The sequence below is a fragment of the Corvus kubaryi genome, unplaced genomic scaffold, assembly GCF_017639235.1.
Source record: "Corvus kubaryi isolate FWS band 111438036 unplaced genomic scaffold, C.kubaryi_AGA036_p1.0 37308, whole genome shotgun sequence".
Lineage (NCBI taxonomy): Eukaryota > Metazoa > Chordata > Aves > Passeriformes > Corvidae > Corvus > Corvus kubaryi.
This window is the reverse complement of record NW_024581096.1, coordinates 20,237,448-20,264,233: the sequence shown is the minus strand read 5'-3', so window position 1 is coordinate 20,264,233 and position 26,786 is coordinate 20,237,448. Positions and strand designations below refer to the sequence as shown.

The 26,786-nt window shown below is 46.2% G+C and overlaps 1 protein-coding gene across 3 annotated transcripts in view; it reads right to left on the bottom strand.

Moving 5' to 3' along the window:
- SETBP1 (SET binding protein 1) overlaps nt 1-26,786 on the bottom strand; it is a 268,541-nt gene extending 241,755 nt beyond the window's left edge. For all 3 annotated transcript variants that reach the window (XM_042028772.1, XM_042028773.1, XM_042028774.1), the window contains exons 1-2: nt 26,720-26,786; nt 10,315-10,975 (exon numbers count right to left, since the gene is read on the bottom strand). In XM_042028772.1, coding sequence (XP_041884706.1) covers nt 10,315-10,806 — 492 coding nt within the window. In that variant the 5' untranslated portion in view covers nt 10,807-10,975; nt 26,720-26,786. The remainder of the gene's footprint in view (nt 1-10,314; nt 10,976-26,719) is intronic.

Below are 26,786 nucleotides of genomic sequence, written 5' to 3'. Positions count from 1 at the left end.
CAAGTTGGTTCCAAGGACGAAGCATGGCTTGGTTATGAACCACAGCTGCCAACCAAGCCACAGGGAGCAGCAAGGGATGTGCTGCCCTCCTGCAGGGCCGCCCTGTGCTTCACAGATTCCCAGCGCTGGCAGTCGCTGTCCCCAGTGACTAATAGCAGCTCCTGCCCACACCCAGAGCTGATGACCTCAGGACGAATCAGTCGCTCCCCATCACCCTCTCCCCATTTCCTCCTGAGGTGGCTGTGCTGTAGTCACAGAAAGAAATAGGCTTTCCCACCCCCTCACTTTGAATCAGGAATATAATTACAAGTGATGCAATGGAATTAAGACCAGAGAGAGAAAAGGCTGGAGGGAATTTGTCCTGCTGATTACATAAATTATTGAAGAAAAGTATCCCATGGAAAGAAAGAGGCTGTCTTTGGGAAGAGAACTTCACCAGCTTGTGTGCTGGTGGACACAATGTCAGAAAATGGACAGGACAAATTAATTATCCCTGTCTAACCTGCACACAAGAAGGGATATAAGAAGTAGAATACCTTATCAATCCAACAGCATCAGTTCCCAGTGGAAGATGCAATAAAGAAGTGCCTTCAAGCTCCCTGTTAATACAAATTAGGCAGGTGACTAATGTAGGGACTACCCCTGCAGCTGAATAGACTTTGGTGGGAGGCAGAAATGAGGGCTGGTCAAGACCCTGTTAGTGTTGCTGCTCCACAGTGGAAAAAAATATCTGCCTGTGGTCTACTTTTCTTAGTCTTAAGGGTGACCTTTCATCAAATTACCCACCTGGGAATACAGCAGATAAAATTTTGGTGAAGATACCGAGGCACAATGTTCTACTGAGGAGCAGGGGAGACTACTGATAAAAGTCTATTTAGCAATCCCAGTGTAAGCTCTACCTCGGAGGTATGAGGAAACTGTTTCCTTCACATCCTCCTGGGAAATGTTTGCCAGCCACGTTACAGAAGTGCCTTCTCACAGAAGCACCAGCTGGGGAACCAGTGACTCACCCTGCAGTGAGGTGAGGGTGTGATCGTGGTGACACACTGAAGTCCAGTGCTTGGCCATCTCCTTGTCAGAGTCCTCAGCACGGGGAGAGGGGGGCCATGTCCTCTGGCTCCTTTGCTTGTGCCACCACATTCCTTCCAAAAGTGAGAGCATTGGGCAAGTCAAAATTACCCACGGATCCCCTCAGGGCTGATTCTCATCTTTCAGCCATGTGGAAGGAGAGCAGCTCACATGAAGTTAGGATGCTGCGAAGCACTGAAATTCCTCAATGAACCACCCAAGTTTATAGTGGTAGGGTTTTTGTAACACCCAATGTCAATAAAAAGATACCATCTCTCTCTGCAAACCTTGCCACCCAGGTGAGAGAGAGCCATGAGAAACTGATGAGCAGATAATGAGTACTCCAGTAGATATCCCTCATTCAACTCTTACCACATTTTAGGGTTTACAGACCAGAAGGGATTATTAAGGGCATCTAGGTCAACCAATTGCATGCTGGCCCCAAAACTCCACTCCCTCATTTCTGCATCCAGCCCTAGCTCCTCCCTGAGATAAGTTTTAAGTGAGTAGGGAAGATGCAGACAGCTTACCATTTTGAAACAAATTAACCTGTTTAAATGACAGCTAGAAGAGGACTGGTTTCCAGAAGGGGTCTGCACTCAGTCCTTGGAGATCAGGCCACCCCTGGGAGATTCAGCAGTGTCATGGTTAAGCAACCACAGCTCAGTGAAAAAGGTCTGAGTGTTAACCTGGCCTGTGACAGGTTCCTTGAGTGAGTCACTTAAGCTCATTGCTCTACTTCACATTCTGTACTAAGAGACAAGATGGTTCCACTTATCCTCTTCTCTATGGAATTTGTGAAAGGCTTGCAGGACAACAGGCTCTCCTGATGCTTTCCTTTGTACAGGACCTGCCAACAGCAATCATGGATGCACAACAGCAGCATGGGGCGGCACCTTAAAACCCCACTTAGTTCTGCAAACACAGCTGTGGTTGACCATCTATCTTGAATGACCATGTCCTCATGTTCAGCAAACCAGTCTTGGCCACAATCCAAGCCACATCTCAGATGTACAACCTGATTTTCAACCTGTAGTAGGACACCTTAGCCCTCATGCTGTTCCTTTCACTGTGCTCACAGCTCCAGGAAAAAAGAAAAATAATAACAAGATGTTTGGCCTGATACTACTCTGCCCACTCTGGAGAAGAGGAGTTTGTTGTCCGTCCTACTTGGAGGCAGTGTAATGCTACTGGTGCATGCACCATGGCTTGAGAATCCCTTTCCTTATAGCAACCACTTGCAGCTCAGAGTCCAAACATAACCACAATGCAGAAATAGCACTTTATGTCCTGAAATGAAGAAGACAACAGCCGCTGGCCTAACTCACATTAGAGGTCATGGCAAGAAATGGAAAATAATGCTCTTATGAAAACACAGCTAACTGAACTAGTCCTCGAGGGTCACATCTCAAATGGAATCATTTTAAGGTTCAAGAGTTGGAAAAGTCTCAGAGTTAAAGAACAAAACAATGAATGTTTATACTGGATATTTTTAGACCAGTTTCCTAAGGAAACAAGGCTAACATGGTGACACTGTGTTTGTGTGTATGTGAATGCACATACAAAGTCCTTGCCTGCCTGCACAGTCCTCTCTCCTCAAAAGTTTTTGTATATTTTGTCCAGTTTTGATCAAGTGTGATGCAAAACCAAAATATTTGTGATATAATATTCTAACAAGTTTTGCTCAAACTGTTCTCTGGTGAGAAGAAAGGGAACCTTGAGGGGGTCCCAAAAAGGGTTTGGCTGGAAAGTTCATTCATCTCTAGACGCCAGAGAAGTCACATAGGAAAGTGGCCAGAAACCAATTGTCACAAGCCTCCATTCTCTTAGAAAAATCAAAAAAAAAAAGACAAGCTGAGGGCACCAGGTAAAACCACAGTTTCCATTCAAATGGACTAAGATGGGTCTGTTACTCAGTCCCACTGGCTGGGCAGGAGAATGGGACCAGCATGAAGCCCATTCTGGAATGAAGCATGTAAAGAGTTAGACCTGACCTGAGGGGGCTAGCTGGGTGTGTTGTGTGTGTGTATATTGGTGTGAAAAAAGGAATTGAAGATGAAAAGTCTGTAGGCAAACCAGAAGGTATCTGTGGTCAGACATGCCTGGAAAGGGAGGAAGGGAAGCGCTGCAGGCTAAAGCTGATGCTGGAAGAACAACAACGTGTACATGAAGGACTGACACCCCAAAACCTCTGCAAATGAAAACACAGCCAGTTTGCAGCCCTGGGTGTACATGCCAACACATCACATCTCCATCTCTGTCAGCCTGGAGGCCACGGTGCTTTCGAAACACCTCACGTGCACTGACTTGGCCAAGGGTTTGCACCCTCTCCTGCAGCAGTTTGGTGATGGGGCTGAGGACCTCCACCTGGATCCCCAGCTTCCGGCACCTGTCCCAGTTTCTTCCTTGCAGCATCTCCTCAATCCCAACACCAGGTCTGTGGATATTTTGTCATGGTTTGAAGAGAAAGACACAGCACAAGTAAACAAGAAAATGTCACAGAGGGCCATCGAAACTCAGCTGTGGGAGGGAGAGCCTGCTGCAAAACAAAACCTGTCCTCAACACAGACAGTCTCCCCAAGCCCTGGTCATATGGCAGCTAATCAAGTACACCAAGTCTTCCTGGTCTGGCACACTGTGTTCAGCAGAAAAAGCCTGCTTACATTTCCTCAACCCATCCCTTCACTGCCAGATGTTTGCTTCTTGAAGACGCACTTGACTAGATGCAAAAAAAAAAGTCACAATTCTTTGGGAGCACACAGACAGTGAGGGATGGGCATCAGCTGGGTCAGGCAGAGCAATGAGCTGGAAAAGACACTCTGCCTTATTCCTCTCACGAGATATCCAGGACGTATTACAAGATGGATATTTCTCCAGCAAGCTTTGAAGGAGAAGGAAGGGTTAAGAGCTGGGATCCAGCCCTCCAGCTCTTCACAGAGAGGCTTTAAACAGCCTTCAGGTGGGACCAGCCTCCTCCAGATGGCTATGTGGGGAATCAAGATGACTCGGCTCCCAGTCTGAGCACCTCAGGTGCCTTCATGGACCAAGACGAACCTAAGTGGTTCTCAGCTCCTAGAAAAACTGGTTTCTTAAGTGAATAAATTCATTTCTTCACAAAAATAAACCAAAAAAAACTGCCAAACATTCATTCCTGTTCTCTTTTTGCAGTGAGCCTAAGACACCTGAGGTGGGAGAACACCAAACTGCAGCTGTTTCAATTGTGCCTTCAACAATGTGATAGAAAGAAAAGCTAGCCTGAAGGAAACCTGGGATGACTATAAAAGAGCTGAGTTTCTGTGGCTTTGCACCCGTAAGCTTTTGTAGAAAGACTGTAAAAATGCCAGGAGCCTCATGCCTGTTGGAGCAGCTCTGCATTGATCTCTCAGCTGCTCGAGAGCCAGTTTCACCTTGGAGGCAGCTGGAAGAACACTCCTCCACTCTGTTGACACTTCTGGGGCTCTACCACTATACCATGACCTGGGAAGAGGCTGAGGTCTACTCTGCTGGTGTGAGCTCCACGTACCTGCCACAAGCATCACATAGAGCTGTCTCAAGGCTTTACTAAGAAAAAACAGGGACTAAACCAGCACTGAAACACATCAAGGCTGAAGGGACTGTGGATGTTCCATCCTTGGGGGGGGAGGGGGGCAGGGAGAAAAAGAAGCTGTAAATCAAACCCTGACACTTCAAGCAGGTACAACTAACACGCAAGTCCCTTTTCCTCACTAAGCCACAGGGAGCACGCACTTACCAACCCCCTGAGCCACATTAGGGATTGCAAGAGGAAGAGCTGACTCAGATGACATCTTGCACAGGGATGCCCTTAGCAAAGAGGGATAAGCATGCACAATGAGCAATTGGATGATCATGCACACAAATCACTGGGGAGATGAGTCCAGCACAGGGGTAATCCAGCAAGAGCTGCAGATGCACACGAGAACCTGGAGGGAAAGTGCAGTGTGCAGCCATCAGTAAAAAGAAGGGGGAAGGAGAGGAGGGGGAGCACTTGTGATTTTCTGGGGAAGAAGGAGGGGTGCAATGACGCCTTTTTGCTGGTCCTAAAATCACGAGCCAGACATAGGTGACAAAAAGGGGTTACCTTTATAAGGATCCATAGGTGCACAGCTCGCCGGGTGGAAGATGCCGAAGATGCACCCACAGAGTAACATGAATACAATTTTTATATGTTCAGCAAATTGGCATATCTGACAAAAATCACCAATTAGAGACATAAGTGGTGAGGTAATTCCCCTCCCATTCAATCCTCTTTGAATTCCCCCCCCCTTTAGATAGGAACTGGACTTTGCTTATGAAAATGTGTCTGGGACAGCTAGTTTCAACCTTGGTTTCCCCAAGAATCTAACCTTGGACCCCCAGCTTGGAACCACTGGGGAATTTATTTCGTCTTTCTGTCTAATAGAGTAGGTGAAGTGCTAGCTATGAATATTATGATAGGCTACAGAGCTACAAATATATGTTTAAAGAATATAGAGAATATATAAAATAAAAAAGGTAAAAATCAATTCGGCATCAGCAGTGGTGAGAACACGTGAATGAGAGAGTCCTCAAGGAAAGGTGAACCACTGCATATGTGGGGCAGTGAAAAGGAAGACTGTGAATTGAATTTCAAGGGGGAAAGTGTTAGAACTGCTTCCTGCAGAGAAATGGCAAACACCTACAGAAACTCAAAGGAAAAAAAAAAAAAAATTGGAAGAAAATCCAGATAGAGTTTCCTCTGACTACACACAAGGAAGCTTTACTTCCAATTGACTTGCTGCTGTGCTTATCTCTCAGCAATAAAATGCATTCACCCATCCCAAGCTCTCAAAAAACCCTATGAATTACAAAACCACTAACTTACATTCTCTGAAGAAGGATGTTATGCATATGATGAAAGCTCCAAAGAACCTTTGTCAGACTATGCTTAAAGAAAGAAGAAGTGGAAAATGAAGTGTTTACAGACATAAGAGAATAGGAAAAAACCCAAAAAACAAATGCAGGGAAGGGACAAAAAAAGGAAACAAAACAGAACCAGAGAAATAACTGTTCATCTGGGACTTGTTAAATGCTACGTGGCAGGCAGGGAATGCTGATAGGTTGCTTCATTGCATTTGGTGCCACACTTTCAGTGTTCTTCCAGACTGATAACATGTTTCCTTATCTGAAGAAAAAAACACCTTTAGTGTTGCTGAGGTGGTTGACTCGAGCAACCCTACTGCAGGTGAGAGAGCAGCTGCTGCAGGGCTTGCCAGCATTCCAGCAGGACATCCTCTGGGCTCCTGGCTTTTTTCTTCCCTCCCTCTCCAATCAGACTAAATGAAATGAGCTATTTGTGGGTTTGGAAGTGGCAACGGTTCAGCCCGCTCCATCCCCAGGTGCCAAAGGGTTGAAATAAGAGAAAACTCTTACAGAACTTTTGTGCACTTTCCAATTGCCACACAAGCAGCCAGAGACACAGCTCGAGCTCTGATTCAACTCCTGAGCAGCCCTGGGAAAAGGGCTAGGAAACTACCCTTACTCTTTTTTTCAAGTAGGGGAAGCCGACGTGAAACCTGGCGTGGTCTGGACTTAAAAGAAACCCCAAAAGTTGTTGGGTTGCAGCCAAGCATTCAAGCTAGCAGAGCAGAGGTTCCCAACACTGGTACTCTCTCAGCCCCTGCCTCCCTCCCCTCTCCGGGGCATCAGCAACCGCACCCAGCAAGATCCTCTCCTGAATTCCCTCCCCTCCCATTCAGGATCACATAACATCCCTGGGGCGATTGCTCGCATGGAAAAGCAACATGAGGAAAGTATTTAATGTATGTTTATGTCTTTTAATATAGTGTAGCAGCTGGAATCAAAGGCAAAAACCCCGGGCCTCAGCACATGAGCATCGTGGCTCTCCACAGAGTCCCCTTCTAATTACCGCTGCTCTCTGGACCACAGCTTTAGAAATCAGGCACTAAACCCTACTGCCTAATTAGCAGAGCAGTGTAAAGCTTAAGAACAGGCATATCTTCTTCCTCCCTAAGTGGCCACTGAATAAATGCTATATCCCCAGTTCACAGTCCCTTTTTACATTGCTGGCATTACCAGTCCTTCGTGTACCCACATGCTGTTACTTAAATTGCTTCCATGTTTTCATTACTTGCTCTCTGTGCTGTGTGTATTGAAACTCCTGCAAGAATGCTGAAGTGGTATTTCAAAGCACTGGGGACTGCTGGAGATGTATCTGGAAATATTATGCAACAAGCTAAGGGGATTTTTCAAGTACTGATAGAGTGTGCACTTCCTCAAGGGAAAAATAAATTTGGGTGCTACTCCATGATGTGCAGGACAACCACTCCCACCCACCAGAGGCATTAGAATGGCACTTGCAGCTCAGTCTCTGTGTACTCTCTGCAACCACGAGCAAGGTGGTAAACTCAAATAATGCTCCCGTGTGCAAGGGAAATGTGTATATTGGGCCAAACCCTCCTGGCAAAAATCCATAAAGGACAGCGGACTGATGCCACCTGAAGGTCTGTCCCACTCTTTAAATGTGTTGTTCCCTCCTTCTGCTGCCAGGAGCTGACTTTCTGGAGCTTGTGCTGATTAAACCAACAGGCAATCAGAACAGCCTAATGCTGAAATTTCAAAACCACCAAAACCATTTAAATGTGATAAAACACTTTTTTTTTCCCACAACCCCTACTGCAGCTCTCAATGGTTCTGCAAGTACATGCAGAAGGTTCCTGCGTGCTCCTCTTCCCAGGAAAAGGATAGACCAGAGATCTACATCTCCAAGTGAGTTTCAGCTTGCTCTTTCCTCCTAGTTATCTTCCCCCCAAAAAATTTCTGTACCTGCCACAAGATAGACACTGGCCATAGAAGAAATCATTCTGCCAGCACTGGAACTTTTCTTCCACTCAATTTCAGCCTCCCTTGCTGCAGTGGCTTTGATCACCCCTTGATGCGAGGTGCTCACAGCCTGATCCTGGAACCCCACCAGCCGAGGGGCAGGTGTGCGTGGAATCTGCCCCGGCTGCAGGGATGCAGGTTATTCCCCATGCTGGTGATGCAGGCTGTAGGTCTCCAGGCATCACACCCCTCGAGATCACAGCACTGGGGTCTTCCAGACCCCTGCTGGGGACATCTCTGCCACAGCTGCGGCTCAGCAGCTGCCGCGCGGCAGCCGTTGGGTGTCATGCTAATGGTGCACCGGGGCAGCAGCCCTCTCCCCATCTGCTCAGAGCATCCACCTGCTGGGTGGTGAGGTTTTTTTGTTTGTTTTAATGGCCAGATTAGACCAGTGTTGACCCAAAGCGCTCCCAGCCTGAGCTCAGGGTGTGTGTGAACACAGCCCCAGCCTGCTCCGACCTCACAGCACAGGTGCAAGCTGGATGCAGCCGCGTCTGAGCAGTGATCTATTTCTTTCAAACTCCTTATCCTCCTGCAATTAAGGTCATCACCCTGAGCATAACCATGCTACAAGGTGCTTTTTTAGCTATTGTTCACACTGGGTTTGTTTGGTTTTTGTTTAGGGTTTTTTTGCACATAACTTCCTTATGCTTAGCTTTATTTATTCAACCTCTTTGGATGACCACACAGAACACACCTTCCATGCCCATCTGACTGGGTGATAAAGACAAATGAAGGCTCTGATTTCTATTTCAGTCATATTTTCCTCAGTCCATGAACAGTAGGCAGTGGTTTGCAGTTCTTTTTTTCTGTTTACATGGCCAGGGAAGGATTGCTTGTGACACTTTTGCTGTCACTGAGCACAGTCCCATAAAACCGCTGTTTCCCCTGAGACCTCTACAAGCATTCAGGGAGGACAGGAAAGTGGAAATTAGACATTGCTTAGTGCTAAGAAGGCAGCCCATCCTTTTCAGTAGGTGGGAAAATCTCTTCTCAAAGTGTTATCGGGCCAAACCTCTGCTGTGTTAAAAAGAGCTACTTCTTTCATGCCCATACACTACACCATTTAGAAGATTCTGAGAAAAAAAATCCCCTTCATTTGGGGATTTTTTGGTTTGTTTTCAAGTTCAGCTTGTAAGAAAAGTACTCTAAGACTGAGTGATGTTAATCTCCCTGGGCTCTGCCTTGAGTCGGTGGGAAATGTCGATGCTTAAAAAAGTGATTTTGAGTTATGAAAATTTTGGTCTAAGTCAGTCTGCTGAGGAGGATTTCTCCAGGAAGAGGTGGTGACAATTAGCCTCCTCAAGACTTCACATTGCCCTTTGAGTACCCATCACATCTGTAAGGTATGGGAGAAGAGGGATCAAAGCTGCATGAAGAGGAAAACCAAACCCTAATCACTGACAGCCTAAATCTGAGATTAATTTCTCCAGGTTTTGGAGACATTTGTGCATCTTTTATCAAGTCTGTGTTCCTGTCTGAACTCATGAAGCCCATGTGCTACTAAGGAGGAAGAGGTGAAGTATTTGTACTGTAACCTGACCAAAACTACTTGGTTAATGCCTAGGACAGAAAATACCACTAACCCAACAATTTGGGTCCCCACCAGCACTGCTTAATACACTCAAACTAAATTTGGTCTGTGTACTAAGTGTAGGCAACACTACAGAAAAATCAAGCCAAGAGCAAATCAAAAGGCTGCTCCTGAAAACAGCTCATACAAAGAAAGGATTTTCTTTCTTTTCTCATCCTTGAATAAGTGAAAAAATAAAAAAAAAAGTTCAATTTTTACCCAGATTTAAGTACCAAAAATTTCTCTGCAGAAGGCTATTTCAAGAAAATGATATGCATCTGGAAGAAAATGAGACTTATAATGGAAGTATTTTCTGTAGCATAACTATAGCACTACTCACACAATGCTGTAATCAAGAATAATGGAGCCCATCACCCAGAATACAGGAATGAATTCAATTGTTCACCGTGCACATACCTCTATTTTAAAAATGCAGTTGAATGCTTTAACTGCCAAAAGGCTTGAGCATTAGTGCTCAGGCACAAAGCAGTTTAGAAGTGGGCTCCTTCATTTCTCAGTCATGTAATCATTAATCTCAAAACTCAATTACATACAAAAATAGAAGAGGCCTGGTTGAACTTTTGATCTCTTCTGAATTGGCTCATCTGAAGGATAGCTCAAGATCATTCCCAATGCATATGTGGCAGTGCAGGATGGTCCTTGCCCTGCGCTCCTGCAAGGCCAAATCTTGCAAAGGTTATGCCTTGGACACAAATTGTTTGAGGAGATTTTTTTCCTCCTTGCTCCCTCTGCTTCTGGGAGAAACTAGAAATATGTGAAAGAACAGAACCTACCTTCTTTTTGGAGTGTGATCTGTCCTCCTCTTTAGCTGTTTTGCTATTTTTCCCAGTTCTGGAAAGCTTCTGTTCCCCAGACTGCTTGATGGTGATTTTGATCTCAGGAGGGCAAATATAGTTCTCCAAGTTCTTTGGGGGCTTCTTCGCTCTCTTGGTGGTCTGGATCTTTAGTTTTAAACTCCCCTCTGTGAAGTTAGCCTCCTTGATGGAAAACTCCTGCTCCTCCAGGCCATCTCCTGCCACCCATTTCTCACTGTCTGCATTGGAAGTAGAATCCACATCTCTTCCGGAACCGAGCTCATCCTCTTCCTCAGGCTCCAGCCTCTCACTGCTCACCGGGATCCCTTTCCCCGCGCCTGATGAAGGCAGCATCGTCTCCCCTGCGCAGCCCGAGACAGGCGAAGGCTTTGTGGAGGTGACAGCAGCTGGCAGAAAGTCTGCCTCACCCCCCCTTTGCCGGGAGCTGCTCAAAGTCTCTCTGGGCTCCATAGCAATACCACAACGTCCTGGAGTTTGGTCGGAGGGAAGGGGAGTACAGGAGGGGATGAGGGGAGCAAGGGCAGATATGATCCCAGGGAGTGAATGGCAACTGTCCACCAAATTCAATGTCCTGGTCACCCAGAGGCTGCAAGATGCTCAGAAGAGACCAAATGTGCCACTGTCAAAAGAAAGGAAAAAATAAAGAGGAAGTTAGCACGTATACACACACACACACATATATCAAATGAGTGTGGAGATGACTGAAACAGGGCACAGGGCACACTCAGGCTTCCCCTGCAGCATCTCAAGGGCTTTCCTTGAAGCACAATGGGAACCAAAGCTGACCAGCACTTCCAAGGGCTGGATCTGAATTCACAAAGCAAGGAACAATAGCCATGTGTATTGTTAAATTGATGACAATGAATATATATTTAAAAAACCACATCCAAAGTGTTGTCTAAATGCAAACATCTTCAACTCGACTTATGCAATGAACGAGAGGACAGCCAGCTCTCCACACCCATGAAGCTCCTCATTACCTCAACGTGCTCACTGTCACAGGGTTTCCAGAGGGGGAAAAAGTAAACTCAGACACTTGCCATGGGTTAAACAACCCAGTGATCAGAGCACAGAAAACGTGGTGCTGCCCTCTGAATCAGCATCAGAGTTTCAAACTCTCTGTTTTCTCAATTCCCAGGTATGAGAGAGACATGCCCTTGGCTGCCAGCTACTCTGAGGGGAATCCTGCTTTGGATGAATAATTCATTACAGACCAACTGCAGTCCAAGGTGCTCTATGGGATGCTGGAATTGCAGGAGCATCCACCTGGGCTTCTTGCAGGGCATGTCAGTGTCCCAACTATTGAGGTGTGTGGAGGAAAGCTAAACTCAAGGTTTTCCAGAGTTCCTGATGCCCCTGGGTACCACTGCTCTGTGGTGAAGCCTGGGGCTGGATGATGCACAGACTGTGCTCTCAACCTTGCAAGTTTTATCTTCCTTTAGAACATCAGAGGTGGAACCCTTTGAGGTAGAAACACTCCTACTTGGTACCTTACAAAATCTCAGCTAAAGGGAGAAGCTGTGAATGTTCAATTGAAACAGAGGTTGTACCAGGAGTAGCTCCCTGCTGGATTAGCTCAGCTGCACTTGACCAACTGCCATCAAGATCTGAGCACAGCCAGGTCATTCTTGGCAGTGATATACCATAAAGAAAAAACCCCAAAATTATCTTGCTGCCTATCACCAAATCAGCACAGCAGTGCCAATATACACTACTCTAAAGCACAGCTCACCCAGAAAAAACACTTGTCCTTGTACCACTGGCTTATTTTTGCTTTTTATAGGTACCTTGCAGGAGCTTGAAATTCAACAAGAAGTAATAACAAGAGCCTTTTATTAGTTGTAGATCCACATTTGCACTGGAGTGTGACCATGTGTCACTTGTCTGACCTGGGCATGTATGTCTACAAGTGGAAAGTCCTAAGCATCCTAGAGCTCCATGAAATCACTAGGGAACCTCCACCCAGGTCCCAGAAGACACAAGTTCAAATAAACTTCCCATAAATAGCACAAGCTGACAACCCAAGCAGAAAGAAAAAAAAGAAAGAAAAAAAAAAAGGGAGAGAAACAACTTGGAGCCTGAATTGCCATCTGGCCTTAGGGATGGTTTCTGCAACTCACAGGAGATAGAAATACACCACAAAAACTCTTAATTTGCACATCTCCTGGCAATAGTGGAGAGACTAATTTCCCAGAGCTGGTGTCACTAGTCTCATTTGAGATGATCTTGAGTAATTAACAGACCCAAGGTCTCCTGCAGGCCTACCCTGACTCACCCTATGGTCAGCCAGTCTCTCCATTTCACCCCTGGGAAACAAGGATCACACTTACATCCTTCAAACCCATTGTAGGGTGGGTTAGTTAATGCCCTTACATTGTTTTGAACCCAAACCGTGTGGTAGTTGCTAATTACTAACACAATTAGTACGTGAAAGCCACCCAGTTGGGAGGAGCTGCTCCACCTAATTGACTGACTTTGCACCTTGCCTCTCCTTGTGCCTGTGAAGGTGATGGGAGGCAGAGACACCTTCCTCTTCCAACCGGCCCAATCAAGAAAAAGAAAAAAAAAAGAGCCCTCTTATTTATCTGCCATTTTGCATTGTTAATCTACGTGGAGAGGGACACAATGTACACACTCTGCTGGGCTGCAGCACAAACACAAGGTGGTAAAAGCTCGGTGGTGCAGCATTCCAGGGAGTTACCGCTCTGGTATGCACGCATGTACAATGGGCACTCTGTGCCGGCCTCCGCCCACAGGCTTTTAACCTCTCTCGCTGCTGGCTGCAAAGAGCAGGCTCTGGAGCAGCTCAGCAGGATGAGCCTGCAAGCACCGAGGGTGCAAGGAAGCGACCACTGCCATAATGAACCAGCCCTCTTGGGACCCTCAACTGAACGGGAGCTTAAATGCAGCTCACGATTCCAGGACAGGAGGAGTCCTTCAGGTTTTGAGCCACTGGGTAATGTTTTATGGAGGGTGAATAAAAAGCCAGGTTTCTGCTCCAAAGTCTGGTTGTGGGTCTTGGACTCAAACGTTGGGTCATAATGTCCAAACACTCATCCCTGCTTGGCCGTGTGCCTCCAGGTCGGCATAAACAAGCAACAGATAAATAAAGTCATTGCATTACAGCCATGTCAGACAAATTCATGCCAAATCCACCTTAAACCCAACTTAAAAATATTAGCCTCCTGTTCTGCCAAGAGTCTGCAGATGATATCACCAGACCCACAGGTAGCAACAAATAACCCTGCACTCAAATGCTGCACCCAGAATTAACTGGGTCATTGTTTTAGATATCTCCTTACTCTCCTTCAGGGTTAATAGTTAAATGACTTGGGTGCAGGGACATCATACCCGTCTTTCTAGTTTGGGCAGGCTACCTGTACTTTGACTAATTAGAAACCTCACTTCAGGCCTCTGAACATGTAACCTCTACTGGAAACCTCCCCTCTCCAGAGTGCCTGCAAGGAGAATCACAGAGTCATGGAATGGTTTGCGTTGGAAGGGATGCTAAAGCTCATCCAATTCCACCTCCTGCTATGGGCAGGGACACCTTTCGCTATCCCAGGTTTCTCCAAGGGCTGTTCAACCTTGCCTTGAACACTTCCAGGGATGGGACAGCCACACCTTCTCCGGACAACCTGTGCCAGGGCCTCACCACCCTCAATATCAACATACATTCTTCCCAATATCCGATTCAAACCAACTCTCTGTTGGTTTAAAGCCATTCCTCCTTATCCTGTTGCTGGAAGAGCTCCATTTCTATTTTTAATACCCAGGACATGAGGTCTGTCTAAACTTCTAAGTGCTGACCTAAGCTGCCCTTCCAAGCCTCCAATGCTCACCAGCATCAAGTCCCGTTCAATGAGCAGCTACAGAGGCATTTTACCATCCAAATTAAGCTCACAAGGGAAAGTGTTATTGCTAGCAGGTTTCCTGCAGTCAAGTTAAATTTGAGGAGGATAATTCACAGGTGAATGACAATAAATTTCACAGAAGTTGGCATTAGCTCTTAATTAGGGAGAGATTCATGCTTCCTCTGATAAGTACTGAGAAATAATCAAACGCCTGCTTCCTCAGCCTTGTTGCCAGTGCTCACGTTTCTTATCAGCTCCTCTGGGCACCTGTTCTGGAGGAAAAGGCCTTTAAGTACAAGACCTTCCTTTGGGTCATACTGGATGTCTCCTATTACGGTTTCTGAATACTCTCCCTTCTCCTGCCTCAGGCAACCTGGTGCTTGTAAGTATTCAGATGCCAGGGCTATAAAGTGATTAAAGTGAAAATTTGCCGAGGACAAAAACAGAAGTGAGAGCCAATCGGAGGGAGGAGAAATTCCCCTGTTTGGGATTCTCTGTGAAATGAAAGTGAACATAATACTTGGCATGGCTTTTGCCTTAAGCTTGGACTCAATAATCTTGGAGGTCTTTTCCAACCTTAGTGGTTCTGTGATTCTGTGATACTAAACCACATTAGTAGCAAGCAAACACAGTTTTGACACATGCAAGCAAGGCAGGTTCAGCTGCCTGGTGTTTCTGCTGTTCCTCTGAACTGCTCAAGCACTAGGGACACCAGCAGGGATTTGGGAGCGATTTTAAGCGGTGCTGCCGAAATCCCTTCTACACTAATACCGCTGTAACTACTAAGACCGCTTTAATATCGTTCATAGAATCCAAAGTGAATGGGTGAAAAAGAAAAAATGTCTGCTGAACAGGTTCACATAAGGGGAAACTAAGGCACAAGTCTGAGGCTCATAGGGAATGCAAAGCAGAGGTCACAACTTTTCAGACTCTGTGTCTATCGTGTTGCCTTTGATTCTTGCACTCTTCCATGGGACATTGCGTTAAATCCCTAATCTCTGCAAAATATCAGGATTCCTGGAACCCTCTTTACTTTCCATCCCTCTGAAATCATTCACCACAAAGCACTGTACAGCAGTGTTTAATGATGAGATATCACCTTTCACTCCAAAGACTCCCAGGTTGCTTCCATGGTCATTTATGGCACTGTGGAAATGCAGCTGCCTCTGCGCCAGAGGCCAATGGACAGCACATGTTACAGCCAAGAGCAAGTTTTGGTCAGAAACGTGCAGTGTCTACAAAACTTCAGAATTCATCATGGGTCTTAAAAACCCAACATCCCAGCATGTGACAAGCTGCACTGAACCCAGTTAACCCATACTGGAGTACAAAAATGCCCCACCCTATTTCTTCACTATTGTTTTGCAAAAGAAAAATATTGGAAATTCATGCTTGGTTGTGGTCTCTGTCCATGCACTGCCAGATAGCCAGCAGCATGACTTTGATGCTGATCAGGAACAGGCATCTGATCACACTTCTGTGGAATGGAAAAGCACACAATATGAAGCTTAAAATTTTCATTGTGATGACATAAAGCCAGTTCCAGACGATAGGAAAACTTGTAAGCCATAAAGCCAGTGTGGTGCAGAAAAGTGACATAAAATGATAAAATACAAAGTCTTCTGGGATAAAATTAAATAACTGCTTTTTTTTTTGGAGCTAGATTTATGGCAGCTTTGGACCACAGCCTCATGTACTTCCTGAAGCCATGATACTCTGAAAGAGCAACCCAGCTTTGGCAGGGAGCTCAAATAATGACTGTGGCAGTTATTTTCTGTCCACATTATGGATCACGTAGGAAACACCCTCTCCCTGTCACCTGCCTTGTGTCCATCTAACTAAGGTATGTAATTCATTAATAGGGTGAATTAGAAGAAGAAATGTGATTCCTCTTTGCATGGTCCCCCTACTTTCAAATCTGCTTTTGTTCCAATCCTTCCAGCTTTACCTCTGATTTTGCATAGATTATGTGAGGACTTTGTACAAAAGGACAGGATGAAAGCTGTCCCAGATGCAGGTTATCCACATGAAAACAAGGAGCAAGAGCTAATGGCAGTTGCCAGAAATGTAATCTTCACTTGCTTCCATCAGACTGTGCTGAGTCCAAGGGCTACCATCCCTCTGCACCTCCTGAGCAGCACTGACTGACGGCTCTGCCTCAGTGTGTGCAAGCCTGGCAAAGAGAGCTAGGAAAGGCCACACTGGAGGGAAAAAGACATGGTAAACCAAATATCTGTCACAGCCAGATGAAGCTGCAAGCATCCTCCCCAAGACAAAGGGGCAGAAATAAATGAAAATCCAAGAACATCTGTAATTACAGAGGCATGTAAGTGTGCACATTACACACACACATATCTGTCTTCTCAACATAGACACATTTAGAGTAGATTATGGAATCATATCTGACTCTATAATTAGGTTTGAGACTTTATAATTAGATCAGATAGTCACCTTTCTATGTAAGTAACTATCATACAGGGCTTGCAGGAGGGCCAACTGAATGATTAAACAACTGACACGGCCATAAATCACAAGGACAATAAAAGCAACACTGCCCAAGGTACAGCTGTGGCAACCACCAGCGTAGCAAACCACCAATCTGCAGGAGGAGGAGAGGTACCCATCATGCTGCCCAAGGACTTTTACAAGCTCCTGCCTGAGAAGTCTACCAAGGTTTTGTAAACTTACTCAGTCATAACCTAAAGCTGTATCACAGTGTTGGGAAAGGGAGTGCAATCATCAGACTTGTGAACACCTCCTCACAGAGACTTCTGGTCTCCAAAATGATCAAACTCCTTCCACTTGTTCCCTCTGTGGCAGACAACAAAAGTTTGGTTTGTGTTGAAAGACACCTTAACGACCATCTTTTTCCAACCCCCTGCCATGGGCAGGGACACCTTGCACTAGACCAACCAGGTTGCTCCAAGCCCCATCCAACCTGACCTGGAATACTTCCAGGCATTCACAACTTCTCTAGGAAATCAAGGTCTAGCATTTAATCCTAATGACATCAAGAGCTGGCGTGTGGTTTTTGCCCATTTTCCTTGTGAAGATCAGGTGTCCAGGACACTGATAAGCAGAAAGAGATGCCAGTTGCTCCTCAGCTCATTACAACACAAAAAACCAAGCCGGTAGATTTGCCTAAGTCAGGTCAACACCAGGTTGCTGAGCTCCCAGACCAATCATCATCACTCTCAGCGTGGTGTACAGAGGTGACTCCTGGGATGACACAAGAGACCACCCCAAGCACTCTGCTGGATGCACCAGTATGTGCCACTGCAAGGATAAAACTTATTCCATTAACAACAGCTATAAAACTCTTTGGGAGGAAGTGTCAATGTGCACAGAAGAGGACTTAAATACTTACTCCGTTCCAGCCAGCTCTTGCCAAGCACACCATCCTGGAGGTAGCGGCAGCTACTCCAGGCTACAAATGGAAAGTTTTATGGGTATTTAGGGAAAGGTTATTGGCACAGAGATCAGCCACAGAAAGCAAAACCCTCCACAATTCCATCATCTGTGTTACCAAACTTTCCTAGATTGACTCTGCTCTTGGAGAGCTGCCATCATACACAGTCGTCTCCTTCTAACACCGTCATGTCAGGGCAATAATCTCTTCTTCTCCCTCCGATCAAACATTTCCCCCTGCACCATGAAATGTGTGGAAAAATTATTTCTCTTTATAAATCATTAATGAGAGTTTTGTTTTTATTTACTGCTGCTGCCACGGGACTCCTTCTTTCACCTTTTATTTTTTCCCTTCTCCATTATTTCATTTTTGCTTGCACATGTGCCAAATAGACCAGCTTCCTCTTCCTTTGGGAAAAACAAAGAAATAAATAAAATCTAACAACAAATCTGATTGGGAATGAACCATGTCTTGGCTCAGCATCCATTCCTCAGAGCCATAAATGATGGCAGAAGGAGGACCTAAAAGGCTTCCGTCCAGGGTTTGTCCCGTGCCCAGTCTGGAGCCTGTGCAAAAAACACATCCCATGTTATTCCATTCTGCATGCTTCAAATGATGCTGGGAGTAGGAAAGGTTGGATTTTGTCCATCCAGGACTGCACTGTGCGTTTCCATGCTGAGTAAGCAGCAGTGTCTTGCTTGGTGCTGTGTAATACACCGAGCATCCCCAGTGTCAAAGGGGGACCGTGAGAAAACAAGGTGTCTAAAGGGCATACAAGAAGAATAGCAATAACTTGGGGGTATTTAGAGGAAGGAATTGGGGCTGCTTTGTCCTGCAGAGTACATCAGTGTTTTGGGGAATGAGAGTGCTGGGGCCAGCAATACAAGAAATTCCCTTAAGGCCTCATGGATAGAACAAGAAGAAGAAAAATCATGAGGCAAAAGCAGCACAGGACACAAGTGGATGCAGCTGGATGCACATGGGACAAAGAGCAGCCCACAGTGCTGGGACAGTGATATCAAGAGGCACAAAAACATTAGCTGGGAGCATGCTGGTGGGAAGACCTGAGGCCAGGAATAAAGGCAAGATAACTGACAGCTGCTCTGGGCAAAGGGAAGGAGCACCTTTGCCTTTAATGAGGCTGAAGAGGAAGTGGTTACAGAAGTGCTGGGTGAAGTTGAGTCAGAAGAAGTTAAAAGCCTGCTGAGTATCCGCACGCCTGAAAGGCCTCTCCAGCTCAATTACTTCACTGTGCTCTTTGCACACATCAGGCTCCCTCCAAGGCAGCAGAGAGGGTCAGGAGCCCCAGATTCACCACTTGAATCCCTATTGAAGTGGGACCAGGACTTTGGACTGTTACTCCCTTAGAATCATAGAATCATTAAGGTTGGAAAAGCCTTTTAAGATCATGGACTCCAACCATTCCCCCAGCACTGCCAAGGCCACCCCATGTCCCCAAGTGCCACAGCCACACATTTTTTTGAGCACTTCAAGCATGATGATTCTAGCACTTCCTTGGGCGGCCTGTTGTGATGCCTGACCAACCCTCCAGGAAACAATTTATTCCCGCTATCTAATCTAAACCTCCTCTGGAGCAACTTGAGGCCATTTCCTCACATTGGTAATACTTGTAACACCACTGACTCCATGAGGATGTTAAAGGTTGGGATGGGATTGACATTTGGGGGGAATCCAAAGTCAAGTCAGTCATGGGTGCCACCTCTCTTCATCAATGACCTAGGGATTGCAGTCTCTTAATCTGAATCCTTCACTTAGATCCCAAACAAGCAAAGTTTGGTCTGTGGGCTCTGATGGGTCAAGAGAACCCTGAACTGAGGTGTTGGTACTGCTGCTCCCCAGCTGGAGAGGGGTGTGGGTTTGAATAAGTTCCCAGTTCCTATCTAGGACCATGATGCAGCTTATTGTTATTTTAATTGTTGCTCATACTGCTCCTTTTTCAAAGGTTTTCATTTAAGGGCCTTGGGAGGTCTATTTGCTGAGCTAAGGGTGAAGAAAATGTTCTGTCCTGAAAGTCACACCTAGAAGACAGCATGTTTTAAGAGAAGATGTCTCTTCAATGCTGGTGGTAGATGTGGTGGAGCAGGACTCATGGTCCTGTGAGTATCTCCTATGACGTAGAACTCTAATCTAATGTAACCAGCACCTCTAAAGAAATGTCATTTATGACTCCTATCCAGTGGGATTTGTTGGGACATTGCTCTTCTATTTAAGCAAACAGACTACAAGAATATCATTGACTTCAGGATGTCTATGCTCTAATCTGCCATGGCATCAGAAAGCACAGCCTCCAAATTTTATCTCACTGAAAGACCAAAAGATTGCAGAGGCCATCAAGAAGCCCTATATCCATAAGATAGAGACTGCTGTCCTCTTCAAAAGCATGTAGTTAGAATAATTCAAAAAGGGAAAGTGTTTCCTCTTTCCACTCTCACTTTTTGTGAATAAATTGAAAAAAACTGATTGCTGGAGAGACTTACTCAGCTTCTCAGGAAGAACACTGTCATAAAGCAGAGGGAAAGCATGACATTTTTCAACCCATTAGGTAAAGATTTATGGAAATTACAAGGATGTGAACGTATGGGTTAATATTTTAAACTGATTTGCAACCTTAGGAACAATGGACATGTATAGTAACACTTTGCCCAGATACCTGCTACAACACTTTACATGTGTACAATACTGTTTGAACACTTACTGAACTCCCCCAGTTAAGCTTTGTGTCTCTGATCCCTTCTGAAAAAGAACTGAGGAATTCAGCAGAGAACGATTCCCCTTACAGAATTCTATTGAATCCCCATTATAGAGCTCCATATGAAGGCTTTAGACAGGAAAAAAAAAAAAAAAAAAAAAGGAAAAAAAAAAAAAAAAAAAAAGAAAAAATGCTACAGGAAGGATTTCTGTGTCTAGGAAACTAATAGGATTTCACAGGAGTTTCAGAGGAAACCCCACTGCATTCTCCAAAGCCAAGTATTTAGGAAGTCTTGAGGAGAGGTAGGCATGGATCACAGCATCACTCCAGAATATGCTGGGTCTGGAAACACAGAGGGAAGTTAGGCCAGTGTCCAAGTCTTAGAAATCACATAAGTGGGACATTCAGGATATGTGGATTCATATGGAGGGAAGACGTGCCTGTAACGCCTTGCAGCTTGACCTCTGGTTTGAGTATCATCATTTTCTCCCTTCCATCTTAAAACTGGCTTCTCCATCTGCTAAAATGCCAGGACAGAAAGAGAGTGATTCATTGTATACATATATATATCAGTTTTAAAGGTTAAGGCTAACAAAAATTTCAAAGTAGCTTAAAACCTCAGGCTTCCGATCTTTAACCCATCTTTAATATTGAGGTATTTGAGTGAGTCCTGGGTTACTCCTTACTTGCCTACCACACATTCTTCTGAAAAGCTTTCCCAAGCACTGTTACAGGTTATATCATACTACAGTAGAGGAAACTTTGCTCTCATTGCTGCCATCCTCACAGAGCCCTTATCTGCCCAGGACTGTGCAGCAACCCTTACGGAAACAGGAATTCACTCCTTCAGAGGCACTGAGGAGCTGAATAAGTCACCCCACAGCAGTATTTAGCCACAATCCCAGCTCCTCCCCGTATACTGCGGAGCCAAACCTTGGGCCACCTCATGCTCTGGTGCTCACCAGGAAAGGTCAGAGCCTTGCCACCACCTTCTGACCTCATGTTTGCATGGAAATTGGTCTCTTCTTGCATGGCTTTTCCACACATTGTGCTCACTTTCAAAAGAGTGCATTAGACTCAGCAGCCCTACACAGCAAAGATAACTCAGGCTCACCCTCACCACCTGCACAACTTCTATTTTCCCTGAAAAACCCTTGAGCTGGATGGACAAGTGCACAAGGCCCACTGTGCCTACTCTTAAGCAAGAGTAAACCTGACCCAGAGATCTGTGAGCAGCACCAGGGTCTGTATTCCCAGAGTACTTCCCTGGCCACCTTCCTCTTTGGTCACGCATTCTTCTTCCAAGTTTCTATTTGGTCTTTTGGAGAGACATGAAAGACAATAAAACCCTAAATGAAATGTCAGAAGATTTCTTTTCATACTCAGTTGTCCCAAACCTTACTTAAAAGCTCACCATTGTATTTGGACAATCTCTCCTCCAAAGTAAATCCAGCTCCACAAGGGCAAAATAGCTCCTAACTGTGCTCTCTCTCAAGAGCTGATAAACAGAAATTAGCTACTTCCTTCACTCATTTCCTCAGCTCTGAAAGATAAGCTGTATTATTCTCTGACTGCTTTTATTCAATTTAAGAAATTATTTTGTCTTCCTTTATTCCCCCAGCTGTTTATTCCCTTAACTTTGCACTCCCTTAACTTTGCACTCTTTACGATCAATTAATGTGAATTCAGAATCCAGTTGCCTGTTGCAGAGCTCTGCTTGGTCCCAGCAAACAGCAGACCTCTAAGCAGATCCAAAAATGCAATGAGCTTTTGAAAGCACATCAGGTGAAGCCTTCGCATTGGGAGGAGAAAGAAACAGTCTCCAGGTGTTGCTAACCACACACACTTGCAAACCGATTTCATGTCTGTATCAGCAGGAAAAAGGAGTCCCAATATCAAAAGTTTGGAAATCACTTTCAGATCTGACATTCCCCCCAGGCTCAAACACAGAATTGAGGGATTTTAAAGTCCATCTTTAATCAAGGTGACAATTTCCTAAAAGCGTAAGTGATTTTATTTCCTCAGCAAGAATAACGGGAAAGAAAACTCTTTTTTATCAAGCTGGAAAGAGAGAAAGTAATGAGAACAGAACCTACAGTAGCAGCAAAACCAGTCCCAGTAGAAACCACAAGCCCTGCAGCAAAACACTGAGAACCTTCTCCACTAAGGTTCTCCCACAGTCTCACCTTTCTTGCTTTGGACTAGATCTAAATTTTGGATGGATGCTGCACTGAGATTTCCTGGACTTCTCAGCAATGAGGCTAAACCTTACCACGGATTTCCTCTGACCACATATTATTTTATAGGTCACCTATATTAGAAATATGTTCCTCCCTGTGAGGGTGGTAAGGCCCTGGCACAGCTTGCCCAGAGCAGCTGTGGCTGCCCCTGGATCCCTGGAAGTGCCCAAGGCCAGGTTGGACGGGGCTTGGAGCAACCTGGGATAGTGGAAGTTGTCCCTGCCCATGGCACGGGGTGGAATGAGATGAGGTTTAAGGTCCCTTCCCACGCAAATTGCTCTCTGATTCTATGATTTTTACACACATTTGCTGCCCTTGTCTTATCAGCAGAAGCATAATTAATCACAGTACTTACAAATCTAAAACCCTGCGTGCCTACATGCTATGGTAGGCAAAAATGGTGCTGCGTTTTCTGAACACAGCTTAAACTCTGTCCTTCCATGCTTCATGGGACACATTTTGCCAGTTATTAATTCTGCCTTTCAGCATTGTCTCAGACCCACAGATCACAGATACTCTAGAGATGGGTAGTTAATGGGGAGCAAGGAAAACCGCGTAGGCATATGGTTAAACAAATCAGTCATCAGTTCAGTGGGACAGCTTTCATTTCCATCACAGCAATCTGTTGGATCCCAGAACTGTTTTTACGTGGTTCATTAGACAATAGCCTTTCTTGCTACTACTTGGGTCAAGAGTCAAAATTGCTGTGTAATTGCAAGTCTCAGGGCAGAAGGCAAGAGTTTTTCAATCCTGGAGGGTGTTGTCCAAAGGGGAAAGAAAACAGAAGGGAAAGATTATGTGTGAGCAATTGAACCCTACTGAGAGGGAAAAAAAAGTCACTGAAACTGGGATTAGGCAAATCTGGTAATGGAAAACAAGAGTCCTGTTGGTAAATTGGCACTTGCACCTAAGAGGTGTGTGTGGTGGGGAAAAGGAGCTCAAAGGATGGGTCAAAAGAGAGCAGAAGAGGAGATTAAGCAGCATCTGAAGCCAAAGAATTATGGTTGGACATTTTTGACCATTTAATTCCTTGGCTTAATTAAACACACAGCGATAGCAGTTGTTAAACAAGAACAGTTCCCAACTTAATCAAAGTACATTATTGAAAACAATACAGAGCAACGTCAGTAGAGAAACCAGTATACATCAAGTCAAGCTAAATAGCTCAGTTATGATCATTATTACTAATAAATCATGGCCACTGTTTCTTTTGTTTGCCAACAACCAGCATAGTTTATGGCTCTGCACAAACCTAACACACCATTTTATAGCATTTCAAAAAGTGCATCCTCCTAAAATGATAATGTGTTAATAATCTGTGCTGGGTTTTTGGCAGGAATCAAAAAGCACAAACGACTTGAAATAACATCAGCTAAAAATTATTTATTCCCCATCCCTAGTTGCAGAGAAAACAGAGGTTTTCTTGGCTCAGTTACTTCTCAATAGACTTCTGGTTTCAATTAAAACTTTGAGTCTGAGAAGTTTAGAAAAAAAAAAAAAGTTAAAGCCAATAAGAGATGGAAGAGAAGTCTCCATTCACTGACTGTTTCTGCTTTTCTTTCCCCCCCCCCATTTTTACATAACCCTTCTGAGCTAAGAGCACAGATTAAAGTACAAGTCCATTGTGTGGATGGGTTTTTTTTTCTCCTTTCAGCTAGCTAAAAAAAAATGGGGATGAAAAAAGTTTCACCTTTGAGTGGAAGGAGCTTCTGATGAGGGTCATAATCTCAGCAAAGGCTGAGGAAGTGCAGAAAGCTGTGCATGAAACACACACTTGCACATTTTCCCATAAATGTGTCCAATCCCTGGAAGTGTTCAAGGCCAGGCTGGATGGGGCTTGAAGCAACCTGGTCTAGGAGAAGGTGTCCATGCCTTGAGGGAAAACAGGGTTGGAACGAGACTTAACATCTCTTCCAAACAAATATTCTGTGATTCTATGATTCCCTGATAGGATATTTTTATGCTATCTACAATAAAGGGTCCACTTGTTTCCTCAGGTTCATACTATCACTGCCTGTCTCTATACACCTGATAATACCATTTCTGAAGCCTGCACCAAGTTAGTCCTGCATGCAGGGGCTTTCAAATCAGTAATTGTTCCCATTTGGGCCCATGATATTCCACACAGGACTGGATTTGCCAGCAACCCTTTCCTCTTGGGAGAATTCCATCCGTACCGGGAGGCTCAGATGCCCTCCCTGACAGCGGAGCACTGACCGGTTCTACGCTCTCCTCTCCCCACTCCTCTCCATCCTTTGCCGTGTGACAGACGGATACAGAAGGACACACGGCGGGTCCCCCCCACCCCAGAGCAGGGCCACCGCGGGCCGGTGGCTGATGAAACACCTCTGTATATCGGGGAACATCCTGCCACACTCCCCTACCCTCCTCCTTCCATCGTCCTACTCCTCCCAGAGCCCGGCTGGGTTAGCCCGGCTCACGGCAGCCGCGGGGACACCGCCACCCCACGGCGCCGGAATGGGTGGGTACTCCCCTCGCATCCCCCCATGCATCCCCCATGCGCGTCCCCCACGCACGAAGCTCCCCGCATCACCCCTCCCGAGGCCGGGGGGGGGAACCTGCCCACCGGGGGTGTCCGAGCCGAGTGTGCCCTGTCTCCCCCCGCCTCCCCGGGTTGGGCTCCCGGCGGCCAAGTGCCCTTTGAGCATCAGGCGTCAGGCCCGGGATTATCGGGGCCGTTTATTTGAAGCGGAAACGAATCGGAAATCCTTCTCTCAACTGCCTTTTGGAGACATAAATACAGCAGGCAGGGGCAGCGCGGGGAGCGCCGTGCCCGGTGGGGCGGTGGGATGCTGGGATGCGAACAGACGGACACGCTCACACGGACACACACACACACACTCGCTCACACTGACACACGCTCACACCCGGGGCAACGAGGGGCGCGGGGGACCCATTTCCCGGTGCCCGCCGGGGAAACACGCCGAGGAAGGGGTGTGAGTGTGAGTGCGAGTGTGAGAGCGAACGCGGATGCCCGGCGCTGGGCAGGAGCCTTGCGCCAGGGCTGGGGTTGACAATAGCCGCCCGCGGCTGAGGGCTGCGTGTTGCCCCCTCTTCCCCAAACCACCCCCCAGCCCCATAATATCGGTGCTTTTCAGCCTGTCCATAGCTGAACTTCACTTTCACCAGTCGTGGGGGCAAAAGGGGCCACCAGGGTCCCGGGGGCGGCAAACCCCGGCTTATTAAGAGCCATTACCCAGCCCCCGAGCGCGGTGGGGGTGGCGGCGGGGACAGGGGGGAGGAGGTGTCCCGCTTCGCTAATTACTACCCCCCCAGCACCCCCGTCCTCCCGCTTCGTTGTTCCCCCAAATCGCCGCTTTTCGGGGCTGCGTGTCCTTTTCAATGTCAAAACACGCCGGGGCCACCCCGGGGCAGCGGCGCCCCCCGGTTCACCCGAGGAGCGCGGCCGCGGAGCCCCGCGCACACACGCGCTCACACTCACACGCACACACACAAATCCCCATAAGGTTACAGTGTTGCTCTCTAGCTCCACTTAACCTGCAATTTACGAAGCGGGGGGGGGTCGTGTCCCCCCCAATTTCCACAGGCACACACATAGCTGCCACCTACACATATAAACACATATAGGCTACCAACGCGGGGGCCGGGAGAGGGGGTATAAGGCGGGGGTGCTGGTGGGGGAAATAAATACATTATGGAAACTCCTAAAAAAAATTCCAACCCCTTCCCAGTAGAGCACGGTCTTACACACACCACCAGTACCCCCCCACCCCACGACAACCACACACAGACGCACACACATGCCCCTAAACAGGCACAAAGCGTGGGGAGGGAAGGGGTTGGAGGGGATGGGGAGGGGGATTCGCATGCAATGCATAGAGGAGAAATAGTCCCCCCTCCCAAAAAATAAATAAAGCCCTTTTCCGCGCCATTGCAAAGTCACAACAGTAAACGAAAAAAAAAAAAAAAGAAAAAAAAAGGGACGACATTAACTTTTGCATGCAGAAGGGGGAAAAAATATAAAAAAGCAGAGGGGGAAGGAAAAGGAGAGTGGCGTACGACCCTCCTGCAATTCCGATCATCAAGGCAGACCTTTCCTCGATGCCTCAGAATTTTTGTTGCTTTTTTTTTTTTTTTTTTTTTTTTTTTTTTCCCCGCATTTAAAAACCCATATCCCCAAAACGGCAGCGGGGGCTTCTTAGCAGCTTCCTCTTCTTCTTCTTTCTTCCTCCTCC